The sequence below is a fragment of the Corvus hawaiiensis genome, chromosome 10 (assembly GCF_020740725.1).
Source record: "Corvus hawaiiensis isolate bCorHaw1 chromosome 10, bCorHaw1.pri.cur, whole genome shotgun sequence".
NCBI lineage: Eukaryota > Metazoa > Chordata > Aves > Passeriformes > Corvidae > Corvus > Corvus hawaiiensis.
Window position 1 is genome coordinate 6,646,576 of NC_063222.1, and position 17,076 is coordinate 6,663,651.

A 17,076-nucleotide genomic window follows, 5' to 3' on the forward strand; every position below is an offset into this window, starting at 1 on the left:
GGGTGATGACTGTGTGATCTTTAATGGTGTTGTGATTGCTCCATTCCTTCGGGTTTTTGTAGCAAATCCTCCCTTTAAGAGTGCATCAATCCACATAGTCTTGAACAGAAACAGAAAGAATGAGTAGTGTTACCTATCTTAGACCAAGAGGAATATTTATGCACTCATCTAACCAATGAGCCATTGAGCCATTAAAGAGTTTCACTGGAATTCCTAAACCATAGTAAAACAAAAGACTGCAAACCAAACCACCCCCTGATCATTCCCTGACAACAACTCACCTCATCTCGGAGCATGTCACTAATGGAAGAAGCTGTATTTAAGCTGATCTGGGATTGACTACTTATGCCACTGTCATCCCTCTGGTAGTCATCCAAAGAGTGTGAGAGACTGCCTCTGGGTTTCAATGTCTTTGGTCTCTCAGGAGCCTCCAGACTGCTTTCCACTCCAGAGCTGTTCCCAAGAGAGATCATCGAAGTGGCACATACTCGCCCAGGATAACGGAAGTTCTTGTGTTGAGAAGTGGATCGTGGACTCTGAGGTTTAGGACTCATGGGCCTACAAGGCATGTCTTTACCATCAGAATTTGAGAGCTGGGGACATGATGGACTTGACTGACTAAATGCCAGCTGCAAGTCAGTGGGGCTAAATGGAGATTTCATCCAGTATTCCTCTAGAGAAGTATTTAAACTGTTGCTCAGAACCTCCTGCTGTTCATCACAGTCTGAGCTCTGTGAGTATCTGATACCCAAGTCATGGGACTGTATTCGTCTTCTCCACATACGTGCAGGTGAAGAGACATCAACAGGCTCCACAGAGCTGTCAAAATAGTTGGAGTCTGTTGAGGAGCCATTATCCGTTTCTGTTTTTAAACAAGTGTGTCCATTGGAACTATGCTGTCGCTCTACTGGCGTTAACACATGGCCACTGGTTGCATTAGGACTCTCCTGTGCAGATGATGAACTTGCTGAGACAGGCCTTTTTGGTCCATCTGCCTCCTTGCTTTTTAGAAAAGCTTTCCAGGCGCTCTGGCGAAGTTTGGCTTTCTCCTTTTCATTTTTCACTGATACTCTTGAGCTTTGCTCGGTGTTTTCCTTTTCTGGACATTTGGACTCAAATAAGCTTGAGAGGGATTTGTGTGCCAAGGCCAACCTTGTCCTGAACTTCTTACCTTCAGGGTTTTTTTTTCTTTTGTGTTCATTTTCGGGGAATGATTTTCTAGTCCCTGAATGCTCCACCGGTTCACTCTCATTGTTTTCAGATGAACCTGAAACTTGTCGATCTGCATCTTCCATCAGTATCCGACCAGAAGCAGAGGCCTTCCTCAGGCTCAATCTGTTGAATAATCCTGCAGGTTTCTCATAAAATAAATCATCATCATCGGAGTACTCAGAGGTGTAACTTTCCTTCCTGTGGAAGACTAAACCAGATGAACAACTTTTGAAAGACAGTAGACTTGCAGTGTCTTCATCATCTTTCCCAGCATCCAGTTCTTCTATCTTTGCCTTGCTGCCAAACAAACTGCTACCTCCCTGATTTTCTAATGAGGCAGGCTTAGTTTTCCTGAAAGATGTCATTTTTGAGAATACTAAAAACCTGGAAGCTTTCCCACTATTCTCATTCTTTGTTGGTTTTTGTACAGCTTTATGAAGACTGCTGTTACTTCCCAGGATGTGGGATGAGTTCTCATCCAGTTCCTCGCTGTTAGTGCTGCAGGTACTTAGATTATCCAGGCCCAGCATGAAAGTGTTATGGGTCTCCCTGTTCAGAGACTCATCAAAGACATCACACACATCTAGACTGAGTGCACCGTCTTTGCTGGGACTAGAGGTGTCCGCTGCAGGAGAGCCCTCCTTTCCTTCCCTAGGAGAGGGTTCTTCACAAATTTCTGCCTTCGAGCCATTACAGCTTTCGTTTCCTTGCCTGCCTCCTGCTTGTTCAGAGACAGTGCTGGGCCCTTGAAGGCCAACATCAGCACCATCTCCCTGACACAAACTGCTTACACTGCTGCTGGTTTCCAGTGTCACTGCACTAGTAACCAGTCTCCTTGTTCTGCAGGGCTCTTCCTCAGAGACCTCAGAGACCTTCACACTGCTTCCACTGGGTGATTTTATGAGTGATTTTTCACATGGATCTGCCTGACTTTCTGCAATAAGTTTATCACTGCCCAGTGGTACAGCAACATTCCTGAATTCTACTTTTGCACTTGTTACTGTGGAATTACTACAGGTGAACCCTAAGGATGAAACTGCTTCTGTTTTCTCTCTCTTCTCTACTGAAATTTCTGTTTTTACTTCAGGTTTATCCTCACCAGAGAGTACCTGTGCACTGCCAGGGATGAGGTGGGTGGCCAGAATTTGTTCTTCACAGTTACAACTTTCACTCAAAACTCTTTCTGGCTCATCATGAGCTTTGCTGACAGTATGAGGAGACATCAAATTCTTGCTCACTACATTTGTCAATGTTTTGGCTACCACTTCAGTAGGAAGGTTATCATTCAGTGTTTTGGACTGTAATCCTTTCTCCTCTACAGAGACTATAATTAGGGCAGGCTTTAATTCCAGAACAGTCATTAAATCCCTTCCCTGCCTTATATAATCTGATCTGGGAGTCCTTTCAGCAGCAAAGACACTCTCTTCTTCCTTTCCTTCATGAGTAGGATGTTCACTTGTTCCTGGCTCTGAGTGGCTCCTTAAGGCACCAGTTTTGCAACTTGTGTTTTGCTGCACTGACTCTTTGTGCTCTGCCCCACTGTCACTGCCATTTGGTTGCATTGCAGTTTCCAGGGCTTTCCAACCAAAGCCAAGATTAGAAGAATCATCTGCCCATCTTTCTCCTGCCACAATCTCTGTATCTGACAGTTCAGATCCAATGCCATTCTCCTTCAAACATTTGTGTTGTATTCCACCATTGGAAACACAGTTTACAGAACAATCACAATCTCTGCTTTCCACAACAGCAGGAACACCTACATGAGAAGCTGCAGGGTTCTCAGTGTCGCCAGTGTTCGATTCAACATCAATATCACATGGGAATCTGCTTGCTTCCAGATCTCTTTCAGCTTTATAGTCACTGTTTTTCATAAGTTCCTCAGCGCTTATGACCACTGGATCACAGTCCAGAGCAGAGGATGTCTCCTTTTGGTTTGGATTGCACTCGCAAGCATCACTCTGTGTTAAGCTGCCACCACAGGCACCAGCTGGCTCTGGGCTAAGGCCACATGTCTCTGATTTGGAGTGCAAATAATAATCAATGCACTGGAGAGAGGCTGCTGGTTGAGAAAGTTGACACTCCTTTGAGTCTGTGTCAGTATCAAGAAGAGATCTTTTAATGCCACATGTGCTCTCTATTTCTATAGCCTTTTCAGGGCTTACAGGTACCTTTCCTAAGTTTTTCCAAGTGTATTCAAAGTCCAGCCCTTGAAGATGTATTCTGGAACATGACCATCTAAATTTGTCTGTCAGGTGAATACAGCTCCCCACACATTCTGTCTCCCTTTGAGCACTGATATTTTCAGGTACACTGTGCCATGTTTTACTTTCTGTAATCACTGACCTTGTGTGTGGTAGCTGAGATTTTGGGTTGAAGCAACGCTGGTAGAAGAGTGAATCTGACGTCAACATGGTCTCTGTACTTGCATGTTTTATCCTTTTACCTGTAGTTCCCTCACTGTCAGCTGAATACCTCCTGCTGCATTTTATACTGGACATAGACTCTAATTCACACTTACAGTCAGATGTCTCAGTGTAACTTTTACAGTTAGGTCCATTTGTTTCAAAATGAAGATTAGGCAAACTGCAGCTTGGTGCTGCATCTGACCGGAAGGAAAATCTCTGTACCTCAGGAAAAATCAAAGAGCTTTCTGAGTTTGCTTTGAAACAAGCAATGCTAAATACTGCAGAATGTTCCTTCAGTCTTGCAACATCATCTTCTGTAAGTACTGAGTTGGTACAGGACTGCACTTCCCTGCTTTCTAACTCTGCCTTACTTTGCAGTGCTGCTACAGACTTTCTATTTGTCTGTGATAAAATGCCCTCTTCACAGACTTGGCTCTCTGTGATGGAAATACCACTAGATAACGTTAGCTCTTCATCACCCAATTCTTCACCCTCTAACTCTGCAAACTGTATGCAAAATTCAGTTTTGCTTGGTGCTTTTATTTTGGAGGACAATTCTAGCTGTACATGCTGGGTAAACTCTGGTTGCCTGGAGCACTTCAGTGCACGGAAGGTTGTTTCTGCCTTTTCTTTGGGAAGATTACAGCACAGGGTTTTTCTTTCAGTAAACAGGCAGTTTGAATCCAAGAAAGCATTCCCAGTTACATCACTGGAAAGGGATTCTGTGTCTGATGCACTCTCATAAGGCTCCGTTTTTACATCTGACAAAGATCCACTCTGATGTGACACAGTTTCAAAATAATCTTCATCTGTTTCTTGGCTGGATCCACGCACCTCCAGTTCTGTTGTGCTTGGGGTAGAAGAACTCAGATCGTCTTCAAACTCTCCTTCACTGATGTAGTTTTCAACTGGCTGTGGGGTCTGTGAATAAACAAAAATTATTAGTGAGTTAGCAATGATATCCCACAGTAGCAGGGTAACATGAATTATTATTAGAAAAGGGACTTCAGAACACAATTAATTTAATACATACTGATGTCTTTGCAAGTTTTACTTGATGTCTCACTTCTTGATGGTCCTGAGGTCTTTCTATTTCTTGCTTTTTTTTTTTCTTTAATGTTTCTTAATTAACCTTTTTTTCATTTTCATATGTAATTATGCAGAGGCCAAAATTTTACTTTTCTCTGTATCTTTCATAGCCCATTATGAAAACACTTTTCACATTCAAGTACATCAAATAGAAATCATCCCTTGCCAGTAGATCTAGAAACTCCAATTAACACATCTTCAAATCTGAGGAGGACGTGTATGTGAAAAAACCTGGGAAGTAATTATTAATGTCTGCATTACAGAAATGTGGAATAAATACATGCAGAATAATTGCACTTGAGTAATCAGATATTACCCATACCAAAACTTGAACCAAAGGTGAAAAAAGCCTTAAATCTCATTTTCCAGAAGGCTTGTACTAGGAGCACTACATGGATCAGTTATCAGAACACATCCAAATCATTGGCTCTGAGCAGAAGGATTAAAAACACACCGTCAATATTAGGAAAAGTTTTTGTCACAGACAGCTAACCCTGGGAGAGCCTCAGTCTTCTTTTCTTCAACAGAAGTCTGGATATTTCTCAAGTTTGAAGCAGAAAATGAAATTGCAGCAAACTTTCCTGAGGTAAAAATAGTACTTGCTGTCTGTCAGCTTCAGGTTCAGCTACTGTCAGTAGTTCTACAAATATACCCAACAAAGATACTTGGCTGATTTCAGCTTCAGTCCATTCATATCTAGAATGAGATGCCACATAAATAAAAATGACAGCCTTTAACCCTAATGCTGGATGCCTCTTTACCCCAGTTTTGGTAACAGTTCTCACAAGAATGATCAGCATATTTTAAAATCTGAAAACTGAGATAATAAACAATGAAAGACTTTTCTAAAAAAAAAAAAAGACAAACCAAACCAAACAACAAAAAAGTACCAGAAGTGAATGGCATCCATCAGACTAGAACACATGCTTGAGTTGCAAACTTTAGCTTGAGTTGCATGTCGCATTCACCAGGGTCACAGAGGAAGTGTGATTCCTCATATGGGAAGAAAAATCATAGATCATGTCAAAGGACATATCACAGAGTTTCTGATTTTAGACTCCAACACATAGTGTGTAAATTGGAAAAAGGAAGGCACGAGTTATTTCCAAATGAGAATTTCTCAATAAGAACACTGGTATTTTCTCTTGGCAGAAGAAGGAAAATACAAATTGAATGGAGGAGACAAAGGGGAGAATTCAGTATTTCAAAACAAGTCCAAAAATCACTTTTGAACCTGTCCAAATTGCACTGCAGTGGCAACATGAGTCACATAACCAGCAGAGCAATGAGTCCTTTACTGTGTGCAATCAGTGATACATGTAATTGAGGTCCTCCAATAATGGCAAATCCCATGGTCCCCAGGACAGAAGTGACCAGCAGTGAGCAGCACAGAGCAGCATTTCCCAAAGTGTGAGCAGTTGGTTCACACAACAGTGAGTGCAGCAGCAGCTGCTCAGCAGTAACAGCACTGCCTCTTCGACACTGTTCTGAGCACAAACTTACAGATGGCAATAAACTAAGATAAAAACTATTCAAGCAAGTAAAAGCAAAGTAATGAAGATGTCCAACTGTTCTCAAGGATAATTATGAATTAAATGTTTTAAAAAATTAGGGCAGAAATCCCTTACACTCCATCCATTATTCCAAACATAGCTATGTCAGGATATTCATACTGTGACCCCTCCCAAATTTATTATTTTTAATGGATTTATACAAAATTATGCATTTCAAGCAGAAACAGAGGCTCCACAATTGCTTCCACAACTTGCGGGAAATAAGGAAACATCTTCTAGGTATGAAGGGCACCAATTAATGTCAACCACCACTCTTGGACTGGGCCCAGGACTGAACACAAGCCCCGGTGCTGCTAAGGAGGAGAACCAGTGCCAGGATGAGCCTGGCAGGACCAAGTCTACCAGATGTAGCATGGGATGGAGCTCCCCTGAGGAGCGAGAGGATGTGGAAGCTTTGATTTCCAGCAAGTCTAGCCAAGTCCTCTGCCTAAGAGGGAGGCCTAGAGCTCACCTATGGAAAACCTGACATTCAAGGGCTCGCTGAACTTCCCTGATGACCAGGGAAGAAATCCTAACAGGGCCAACAACCTGCCAATGGTGCCATTTGTGTCTTCTGCAGGTCTCTCAGTGTCTCTGGAAGGCCCAGAGTTAGCTCTGACCATGTGCTCTGTCATATGTGGTTTAGTTTTCCCCCAACCTGTAGCGTGAGTATTTTGTTAGGGTTTCTGGGACTACTTCTCTTGGTGTTTTACTGGGTTTTTTTTTTGTAGAAATTGAGCCTGAAGAGCTCAGACAGAGCAGAAGGGGAGGTTTACAATGGACTCTGACATAGCCCTGTGCTCCCAACACAGACAATCAGAGGCTCGAGAACTGAGCAGATGTGCAGCAGTGATTTTCAGTGAGGCTGCCCATTAGACAGCAGTATTCATGCCTTTAAGTTCCATGAGATTACAATGAGAATTTCAAAAGACAAATTATGGCTCTTTCCTAGGAAGGGTTCTTGAGAAAACCCTCAGCGCCTATGGACAGGGTTGCTTGTTTATACATCTCCTCAATCTCAGAGCAGATAAACATTCGGAAGGCAAGGGCCTAGAATAAATGCAAAAAATAAGTTCCAAAATAAGGCTTTTGTACTTCACAAACAATACACAAAACACAGCAAAGCTCCCCTGACTGCTTTTCTATTGCTTCTCTTTTACCATCTCTGAAATGTGCCAAGAAAATAGGATGAAATTGAAGTTACTGTCTTGCTGTTATTGCATGTAGCCACATATAATCTCATCCACGTAGTCACCGGAAAAATAAAACTTGTGACTTTGATGTGTGAAGTGATGACCTTTATCTCCTTAAATAAAATACCTTCCACCCAGATTGCCCTCATATGTGACATTTGTTCCCATGGGCTAAGTCACTCTTGTCTTCTGAATATTTTTCATTTGGAAGGACAGTTAGGTATCATTTTTTCTCTAGATCGGATTCAGTATTTGAATAATTTTCTCACACAATATTATATTGCAGCAATAGTGAGTTTCTCAGATATTGTGTCTCCCTAATTTTCTCTGCCTAACACTTGGCAGGAGAGGTTAAACAGACAATTGTATTACTTACAACTAGTCTTTCAAGGAAGGATTTAATCATTAATTTGCACAACCACAAAAAGAATCTGACCATTTATATGACTTTTACTTTGAATGCAAGTTCCCTAAGCAAGTCTGACTTGCTTTCCCACTCACTCAGACCTGACCCTAGTTATCACCTCATTTCCAGCTCAGGGAACATCAGAACAGTTTTTCCCTGAAGTCAAGACTATATGAAAGCATTTTCAGTTCATCTTTCAAAGGATCCAGACAATTGTTGTCTCCACAGGTGATGGTAGCCACTCTTGAGTTGCTATCAATATACATTTCATAAATCTCCATTCACACCTTGTTTGACTGGAAGGCACAGCCCAGTGTCTTTGATTTGCAACGGGATGAGACTAAAATGCAGTTCTCATTAACAGGTGAGAGCAAGCCAGCTGTCCTCTCTGCTCAATGGGCCTCAGCCCTGCTCAGCAGGGAAAGGAAATGTGCAATTCCCAGGGCAGGCACAAGGGAATCATTTACAGAAGGTCTCATCCTGCACAGTGCTCTGAACACCTACTGGTGCCAGTACAGCCAGGCTCAGGGCACTCAGGATTTGGCTGTACCTACTTCAGTACTCCAGGCTGGGCTTGTCCACATGCTGTCTCTCCATTACTGTCTCTGAGAAGGGCAACATTAATAAAGCCTCTTAAAAAGCCGGGAAAGAAAGAAAGATAGACAAAACTAGTGAATGAAACTGTCCCCTCCACTGCACTATAGGATTGCCAACACAGCTGCTTCAGGCTTCAGCTGTAATGTTGTCTATGGTAACTTCTATTGGTTTAACTCGTGTCCTACATGTTCAAAAAATAAGCCAAATGGAACTACTGAAACGACTGAGTCTCTGGAACTCCTCCTTGGCTTCTCAGGGATCCTGACTCAGTTTCAAATTCTTAACTTTTCATGACAGCTAAACAGTAAATATTTGAGGCAGTCTAACATGGTGGCATGAAACTCATCCAGCCTCTGTGTAATGAGAGCTGTGAAAAGCTGAGATTTTTCTACAACCAAGTAGGGACTTAGGTGGCCGTGAGGTTTGAAAAATGCTGGTCACGGAACTGTTATTGCCATTATGGATATCCTGAGCTGAGGTCACAGAGGAAAAAACAAAGATATATCCAGTACCAGGACAGAAAGAGCATTTGAAATACCCAGTTTCTCCTTTTTGTGACTTTGATACACCTCTGCTCTGAAAGGGACAGTCTTGGGGAGAGAGGGAGGACTCTGGTCTCAGGACCTTGGTCTCTCCAACTGGGCTGCCAAAGGTTGCCCAAGATAATGTTACTTCTAGGATGTTACTTGGATATTTGCCAGGTTGTAAATGCCTCAAAAGATCTAAGATCACCAAGCCTTTCCAGAAGAACAGTCACAGAAATGGCTTTTCATGAACTAAATTATATTCTTGGATTTAAAGCAAACATGGCACAAAAAATGTTCCCTTCACAAGAAGTTTTGTCACAGAGGTCAGAAGGGGTTCCTGGCAACGATGGAGCACAGCTGGCATCCCAGGGAACCAGTCCCACTACCTCAGTCACCACAGAGCTGTAACAAAAAACTTCACACGTGTTTGGGGAAAAGTTACAGACCCAGAATAAATGCTCTCAACTTACCTACACTTTTCCACGCTTAAGTAAATGCAAAGCCTGTCCAGAAATCCTTAAAGCAAACTGGTTGCCAGTCAGGGGTTGGATTATACATGGTATAAAGAGACACAGGCCTATCTCGGGGGAACTTTGTCTGGCAAGTGAATTTGCGTGTAAAGGTTTATTCTCTGAAGAGAAAACAAAATTCTTTGGGAGAGCCCTCCCACACCCCCAGAGCTGTGTTTTTCAAGGTTCACATAAAAGAGAAGAACAGAACTTGTGAAAGGCTCTTAAATTAATGGTGACACAACCACCCCTCAAAAAGCTGCCTCTGGGAAAGGACTTCAGACAGGAGGTGACAGTGCAGGGTACAGTGCAGTAGCTGCAACCCAGCCCAAATCCCTCTGCACTGATGAACTGTGGCTGGAAAAATGACCCAGCAGAGATTCAAATTAGCAACTATACAGAAAACATCAAGTAAAATAGCCACATAAGGTCCCCAAGGGTTCAAATTACCTTCCTGATCAAATCCAGATACCCAAGCTCTTTTGTTAAATTGCCTTTATTTACTACTGCCTTGTAAAAACAAACCTTGTTACACTTAATGAGAAAGAAGTAGATTTAAAGACATTAACTTCAGACAGAACTTTTGTTTCTTAGTCAGCAGAAAACCACTTTTTCTGAATTGCCTGTCATTTCAGTGGATATTACAGGTGTTACAGATGTTTATAAAGAGCAAACCAGCATGAAGAAGAGCAGATGCAGCACTGTGCCATGATGAGGACTGCTGAGCAGGGATGCTGTTGTCAGCAGAGGTTCTGAACCTTCAGACTGATTCTGCTCTGTGCATAAATGGCAATTCGACAGGCACTCTGAAAGGCACTACAAATGAAACCCTCTGCAGGTACTGGGGAATGTGCTCTATAACCACTGAATGATGACATTTACCTTGAAAACATATTCAGTTTTTGATGCAGGACACAAACATTTGCATCTTGACTGCACAGGAGGAAACAAAATTCACAGATGGATGAGAAAAGCAACTCCCCAGGAGGTTCTTGCTGCAGTGCAGATATGTATAGGCATCCAATAGTAATTTTGGCACTAAGCAGTTTGGTGACACAGATGTTTTGTTAATCATCTGTACACAGCAATAGCACTGTTTACAGGGCTCTCAATCCTAAAGTGGTAACATTTTTATATACAGAGCCATTTATGTATAAAGTCACTAAAACAACATATTTTCCACATCTTTTCCACAAAAGATGGATTTTTCCATTGTTCCCAAATGGCGCAGTTACTTTTCACTAAAATATATCTCAAAGCCAGTTGTGTTGATTTGTGAGAACTTGCACTACACTGATGACTACTGGCATGAGGAAACAACATGTGGACATCCACTGCACATCTTGCTCTAATTGTCTTTAGTGCCTTCACTGGAAAGCCTCCAAATGGTTAAGCAAGTCCAAAATCATCAGGACTAGGTGAGCAGTTGCATAAGGCTGTGGCAGGTACCATTACTCGAGGCAGTAGTGCCAGGTGAAGGCAGGAGGGAAGAGTTGGAACCAGTGGCCAAACAACGCACAGAATCAGTGAAATATCTGAACATCACAACAGCACCATAACTCCCAAAACTTCACTGTGTTCCCCCACCCACCACCAGCTTGAGTGCTCTGTTTCTGCTCAGAGAGTGTTTCACCATTACAGCTCTGATTAACCTGGCCCCAGAGGTCATCTGGGTCTCCACCACGGTGTTGTCTCATGACACCTGATCAGTACAAGAGTGCAAGAACAGAAAAATACCACAGTGGGCCCACTGCACTCCACGCAGCTTCTCCAATTCCTTTCAACAAGCCAATTCCAACATAAAAACACTTTTATAGCCCAAAGCCAAAACCAGCATCTCCCCTTTGACACTGACACCCCTACTAGCACACCGAGCTTAGCAGAAGTGTCGGTCAAGGTGCCGGGGATCCCAGAGTGTGTGATCTGGGAGCCATCTAGAGGTGGCAGCGGCGCCTGGCCAGAGCACTGTGCACACACAAATACACGCTGCCCCTAATAAACACAGGCTGCATTCCAGTGTCTCACTGTGCTGCAGGGCAGGTGTCTCACCATCAAATTCCTCAGCTTTAGTTCCAGACAGATAGGACTGCCCAGCAGATGAAGAGGTGAGGCAGTGAGGAGGCATAAAGATTTCCTGTGTTAAGCAGAAGATAAGTATGCAAGACAGGTTATTTGTACAATATGATTGCACAACACTGAAAAGTTCATGGCTCTCTGTGTCTTGTATTTGTGGTTTATTTCTTCCATTAAGTTTTACAAGCTGCAGTTTGCACCAGAAATACATTTTCCATCAGGGCAGCAATATGAGACATAACTACTATGAAAACATTTGTAGATTTATTCTCACAAACTGACAGCTGATTTGTACCAAAGGCAATCCTACCCCTTTTAGCCAAGGCACTAACTGTGTGGGTTCACTCTTGAAATGTAAAGTTTAGACTGTATCCATAATTACTATTGTTACTGTTCTGAAATATAAAAAGATCATTTTTTGGTCAATATGGCAATATAATATGTCAAATAAAATTTGGAACATGAACAGCTAAAACTCAGACTCCAGCAATTTCCCTGCTGTTGAACACAGTCTGTGACCATTGCACTGACACACTCCCTCTGCTGGCAAATCTAAAGGGACGATATCGCTTATTGCTTCATTGTGCTTCTGCCTTCAACACAAGGAAACCTTATATTGTTAGATGGCTGATTATCTTTTCATGAAAGCTGGGATTTATTTTGCTTGCCTCATAAAACCAGGTGAACATTCCTCCTCCTTCACACCCCTTCTCTATTTTATTTTAATAGAGAAAAGGTCGGTACTGTCCCAGCAAAAGATAACCAGAAGTTCATGTAGAAGATCGAGCATAAAGATATGAGCAGATAACATGGCTGCTCCCATGAAATGGGGGACTAAGCCTCAGTGCTTTGTACTAAAAATGAAATCTAACACACTTAGCCACGGGGAAGCTCCTGCCTCAGAGTCATAGAGCAAATGTACCTCCATCTCTGTGTAAATTTTACCATTAACCTTTCTCCAAGGCAGGTGCACTTACAGGAGGTAGAAGCTGTCTGGCAGAAGCACCACTCAGCTGTGCACAGACCAAAAGTCCTACCTAGAAACTGTGTGAATCCTCCTCCAAAGACAGGGACCATGCTGAACTCTTGTGCTATGCAGCTCAGGAGCTTTGAGTACTGACATCCTTCAAAGAGTGGAAGTTTTTATACTCTTTAAAAGGTCATTCTGGCCTGCTGCTCTGCACTAACGTGCTCTAAATGAACACAACACCCACAGTTATCTTCCCTTCAGAGTGTTTAAAGGTTTGACCACTTAGCTGAGTGGGAACCCTAAGGACTCCTGGTGAAAGAAATGGAGACTTCTGCTCCAGAAGACCAGGCAGCAAATGCTGTGATGGTGTGTCCTTCCACCGTAACTTTGCTGCAACTACATTTTTGTGGCTACACTTTAGAACAGACATATTTACCTTTTTCAAACTCAATTCTTTTTTGTTCAGAGTGCTGTTGAGAAATTATAGAAGGCATACTGAGTTGAAGGAGTACAAAGACAGCAAATATTTTAAAGACAGGGCAAACTTCTCTAAAGTAGAAAGCTATTGGAAAAAAAGAGACTCCACTAAAGACAAAGAGTACCTTAAGAAATCCCAAGTGTATATGTGCACATACATGTAGCCACAAGACATCCACTGATATTCCCTCAGTTATCATCAATTTGGCATTCAAGAGCGGGGCTGCACTGAAATTGGAAGTTGAAGGTCATGAGATACAGGGCTTGTTTATCTTACAACCACTCTAACCACTCAGACCACTTTTAGAACCATAGTCTTTCTTTGCTTAGTCAAGAATTTCAAATCTGTAGAGTTATAATTCAGAGTGTTAATTAAAAGAGGACTCCAAAGGAAAGGGCCTACATGAAGCCCAGGAAATGCAAGGCACTGATTGATACAAAATCCTGCCTTTCTTGACTTCCTCCTGCCATCACTGGAAACATCACTTCGAGTTGCCCAATACACTCAGCTACTGCAGCTCCCTCTTCATTGTGTTGTTTGCTTTTGAACTAATGTTTTCTGTGGTCATGCTGGTCCTTTTTATCAGCCCTGCTGCAACATGATTACACCAAGCACCCTTCCTCTGGCACATCCTACTGCTGAGTTCCTAGATGCTGCAAGGCCCATGACCTAATAGTGCTGGATAAACATGGCGAGAGTGTCTGCCCCATAGTGTTTAATTATCTAAGATAGAGGGAAGGAAACAGGGAGAGGGAGGAAGTACTATGTTTATTAACTGTTTCAGAGTAAATGACTCACTCTAGTCATACCAGAGCACCTGCAGCAGAGCCAGACTTTCAACCATTTCAGTCCCTGCTCATTAATTTTATCTTTTAATTTCCCTGTTGGGTCTAATAACTCTCTGAAGGTTGAGATCTCCCCACACAGAATACCATGTAAACAAAGGAGAAAACCTCAAGGACAGTAAGGAAAGTAAAAGCTGTGTATATGCATCATCTGGAGCCTCTCTGGATTGCCAGCACGGAAATGCCCCTAACACAATTGTAGACTCTTCCTTATAGCATTTTAAGGAGGCATGATGTCAAAGTGAAGGCAGAAGAGAGATGGGCATTGACGGGAAAAAATAAGTAGGAGTCAAGAACGAAAAAGGAGGAAAAGTGTAATACCGTATTTTGCATCGTTGAGGTGATTTTAGCTGGGCTCCGAGTGACACTCAGTTAAACATGCACCCCTATCAGAAGCTATTAAGAACAGAAGCATTATTTTTTCACATGTCTCAGTCTAATACAAATGCCATTATGTTCATGCTTTGCTAACAAAATCAGCCTGGGTTTTGATAGTCAGATAAGACTTTTTCCTCCTTTTGTTGTCATGTGCTTCGTCTTCAGGCTGTCTCCTGGTCTGTATCACTCCATGTGCATAAAACACATGAGGCTTCCCCTCCTCAACTGCCCCTACTGACCTTCAGGAGGTGCTTCTTGCACATTTGCCCTGCATTTGGGCTCTGGACTCTTGCAAGTGTTACACAGACAGAAACTCAGAGCACAGGCTTTGCAGCCAAAGGCAGCTCCTAAAAACTGACAGCAGGAGCCAGTAGAAAAATGAGGAACATGGGAAGAAGGATGATTTTCAGACATGGGACAAGGACAGGTTAGGTTCTGCTCATGAGTTCAGGAAGTGAATTGAATCCAGCACAACTTTGCATCCTCACATCTTATTTGAGTTTAGCCTAGCTGGGTGACATGAGATACTCCAGTGCCAACAGTCTGCTCACTCCCTCCCTCCCCTCTCCAGAGTGGTTGAGAAATCTTCTGGATGAGCTTTTCAAAGCAGAAGAGATCAAAGAACATGCCAGCTTATATAAAACAACAACTTTCAAGGAAAACTTAGCTAGCAACACTGTTGCTAGAGCAAGGATTCGGCTGCCTGAAGTTGTGCCATTTGCAAAGACATTTTTTGCCCACTGTTTCCACTTCTCTCCCCACATAACAGGAGGTAAAAGGGCTATTTACAGGGATTTTTAAATAGGCACAAGAACTGCATCAGCACTAGGCCTGATCTGCAGCCAGTGTTTGTGGAATCCCACGCAGGCTCAAGTTCTTTCTCTGTCCACATGGCACAGGCAAGGCAGAGCGAGCCTCTCGTGCCGAATGCCTGCTGGAGTGGCAGACACACCCTGAAGCTGAAGTGTGCTGCACACTGCTGCATGTGGGACCAAGCCATTCGGCTGCTGGGGCTTAGGAAGTGGCTCACCTGCCTTTTTTCTGATGCAGCTGTTCATTATCCAGCTTAATGCCTTACTTCTCCTTTGATCTTGGACACCTGATTTCACCTCTGTTCCTTCTCTGTGTAACAATGGCAACACCTCCAGACCTCTGAGCTGCACTGTAATATCAGATTAAGTGACTGGGCAGAGGAGAATGAAATCTCCTGACTCATGAGATGAACTGAGGTAGCATCAGCCCAGCCTTGTTTTTCAAAATCCACAAGAGTTGTATGAATCTGTGACCAGAATGCCCCCTTCTCTCTGCAAGATCCTGCCCTTTCTCAGGAACCTTTTATCCCAGTGATGATGACTTCATGTGATGTCCCTTGATTTGGTTTAATTTGGATATAGTCACTCACTACACAGGTGAGTTAGTGTAGCTACCAGCTGTGCTTTTGCCACAAGACTCCTGTCTCATTCATGTAAACACCTTCCAGGGGTCTTCTGACACTTCCAACAGTGCATGTGGCTAAAACAATAGCTACAGTGGCATGGGACACCTGAGCTTGGCGCAGACGAGGTCTCAGCTGGAACCTTCAAGACAGCTTGATGTGTATCCTGCATCAGGATACATGGAGCAAGTGGCAATAGTCAAAAGAAGAACTAGAATTATTTAGGATGAATCATTGGGGAAAGGTTGAAAATATAGTATGTATCCCAGAGAGAGAGTACAATGTGAAAACAGTCTTTAACTGCTGATACAAGGCAGCAATCTTCTCTCCAAGTGTATGACAGCTAAAACAAGATTTAAGGGATTTAAATTGAAGCAGATAAGACTGAAGTTAAACAAAATCAATAAACCACCAACAGTATGGATAATGAAAAACTAGGACAGATTGCCTAGAGGATAGCATGGAACCACCACTTTCTGTCTTTAAGTACAGATTAGACACACCTGACAGGAATGACACAGGTAGAAGGGATCTTCAGTGGCAGGACAGATGAGAAGATCTTTTTTGGCTCCTTGTAACCTTCTAATCCAGTAATTAGTGTCTTGTACACGCTTACTAATCTGTTTTACCACAATACACAGGGAGGGATACACTATTGTAACAGACGTGACATGGAAGAGCAGTCATGAGCAAGGAGCTCCTGCAGCAATCCAGATTTACAAGCAGCCCATACGCATGTATAAGGTGCAGAGCTCAGAAAGGACCCAGGAATGTCCACTGATGAGAGGAAAGGTCTAGAAAATGTGACATGAGGAAAGACTGAACAACACCTCTTGCTTAGCCTGGAGAAAACCTCACAGTTCAAAATGGCACATACCACCCACTCCTTACGATTTAAGCTGTTTATTTCAAGCCTCAAAGCTACAGTATGATAAAAAAGGCATTCAAAGGGACAGAAATTGTCCATATCCTAAGTCCTTTGGCACAATCCACCTAGGCACATCTGCCCTACCCTCCGAGTTGTGCCTCTGTGTCACGGAAAATGTATATTATGGTGGAGAGTCTTCCACCGACAGAAAGCATTTTATATCCCTAACCAGAAACACAAATTATGCCCATTTAGTTCTTCAGGAGGGAGGAACTGCTCCTTGTCCTGTCATACCTGTGTACCACCAAGGGAGATTCTAGGATTGCAACAAGTGTCCATTTTGGCTTCCCACTTAATCAATGAAACAGTAATTAATTTTTTTGAAACAGAAGGAGCAGAAACTGCTGTCCCTGAAAAGTGTTAACTACAAGAACATCTCATTCATTGGTTCAGTGGGAAAGACCTGGCTTCCCACATTGTAAGGTTAGAGAGAGGGCCGGAGGACGTGAAACAAGCTCTAATAAATTGTGACACACAG

The 17,076-nt window shown here is 42.8% G+C and overlaps 1 protein-coding gene across 1 annotated transcript in view; it reads right to left on the reverse strand.

Moving 5' to 3' along the window:
- Positions 1–17,076, reverse strand: part of ARHGEF4 (Rho guanine nucleotide exchange factor 4) — a 215,512-nt gene that overhangs the window by 117,055 nt on the left and 81,381 nt on the right. The window contains exon 4 of the mRNA XM_048313875.1: positions 282–4,538. Within this exon, the coding sequence (XP_048169832.1) occupies positions 282–4,538 (4,257 nt within the window). The remainder of the gene's footprint in view (positions 1–281; positions 4,539–17,076) is intronic.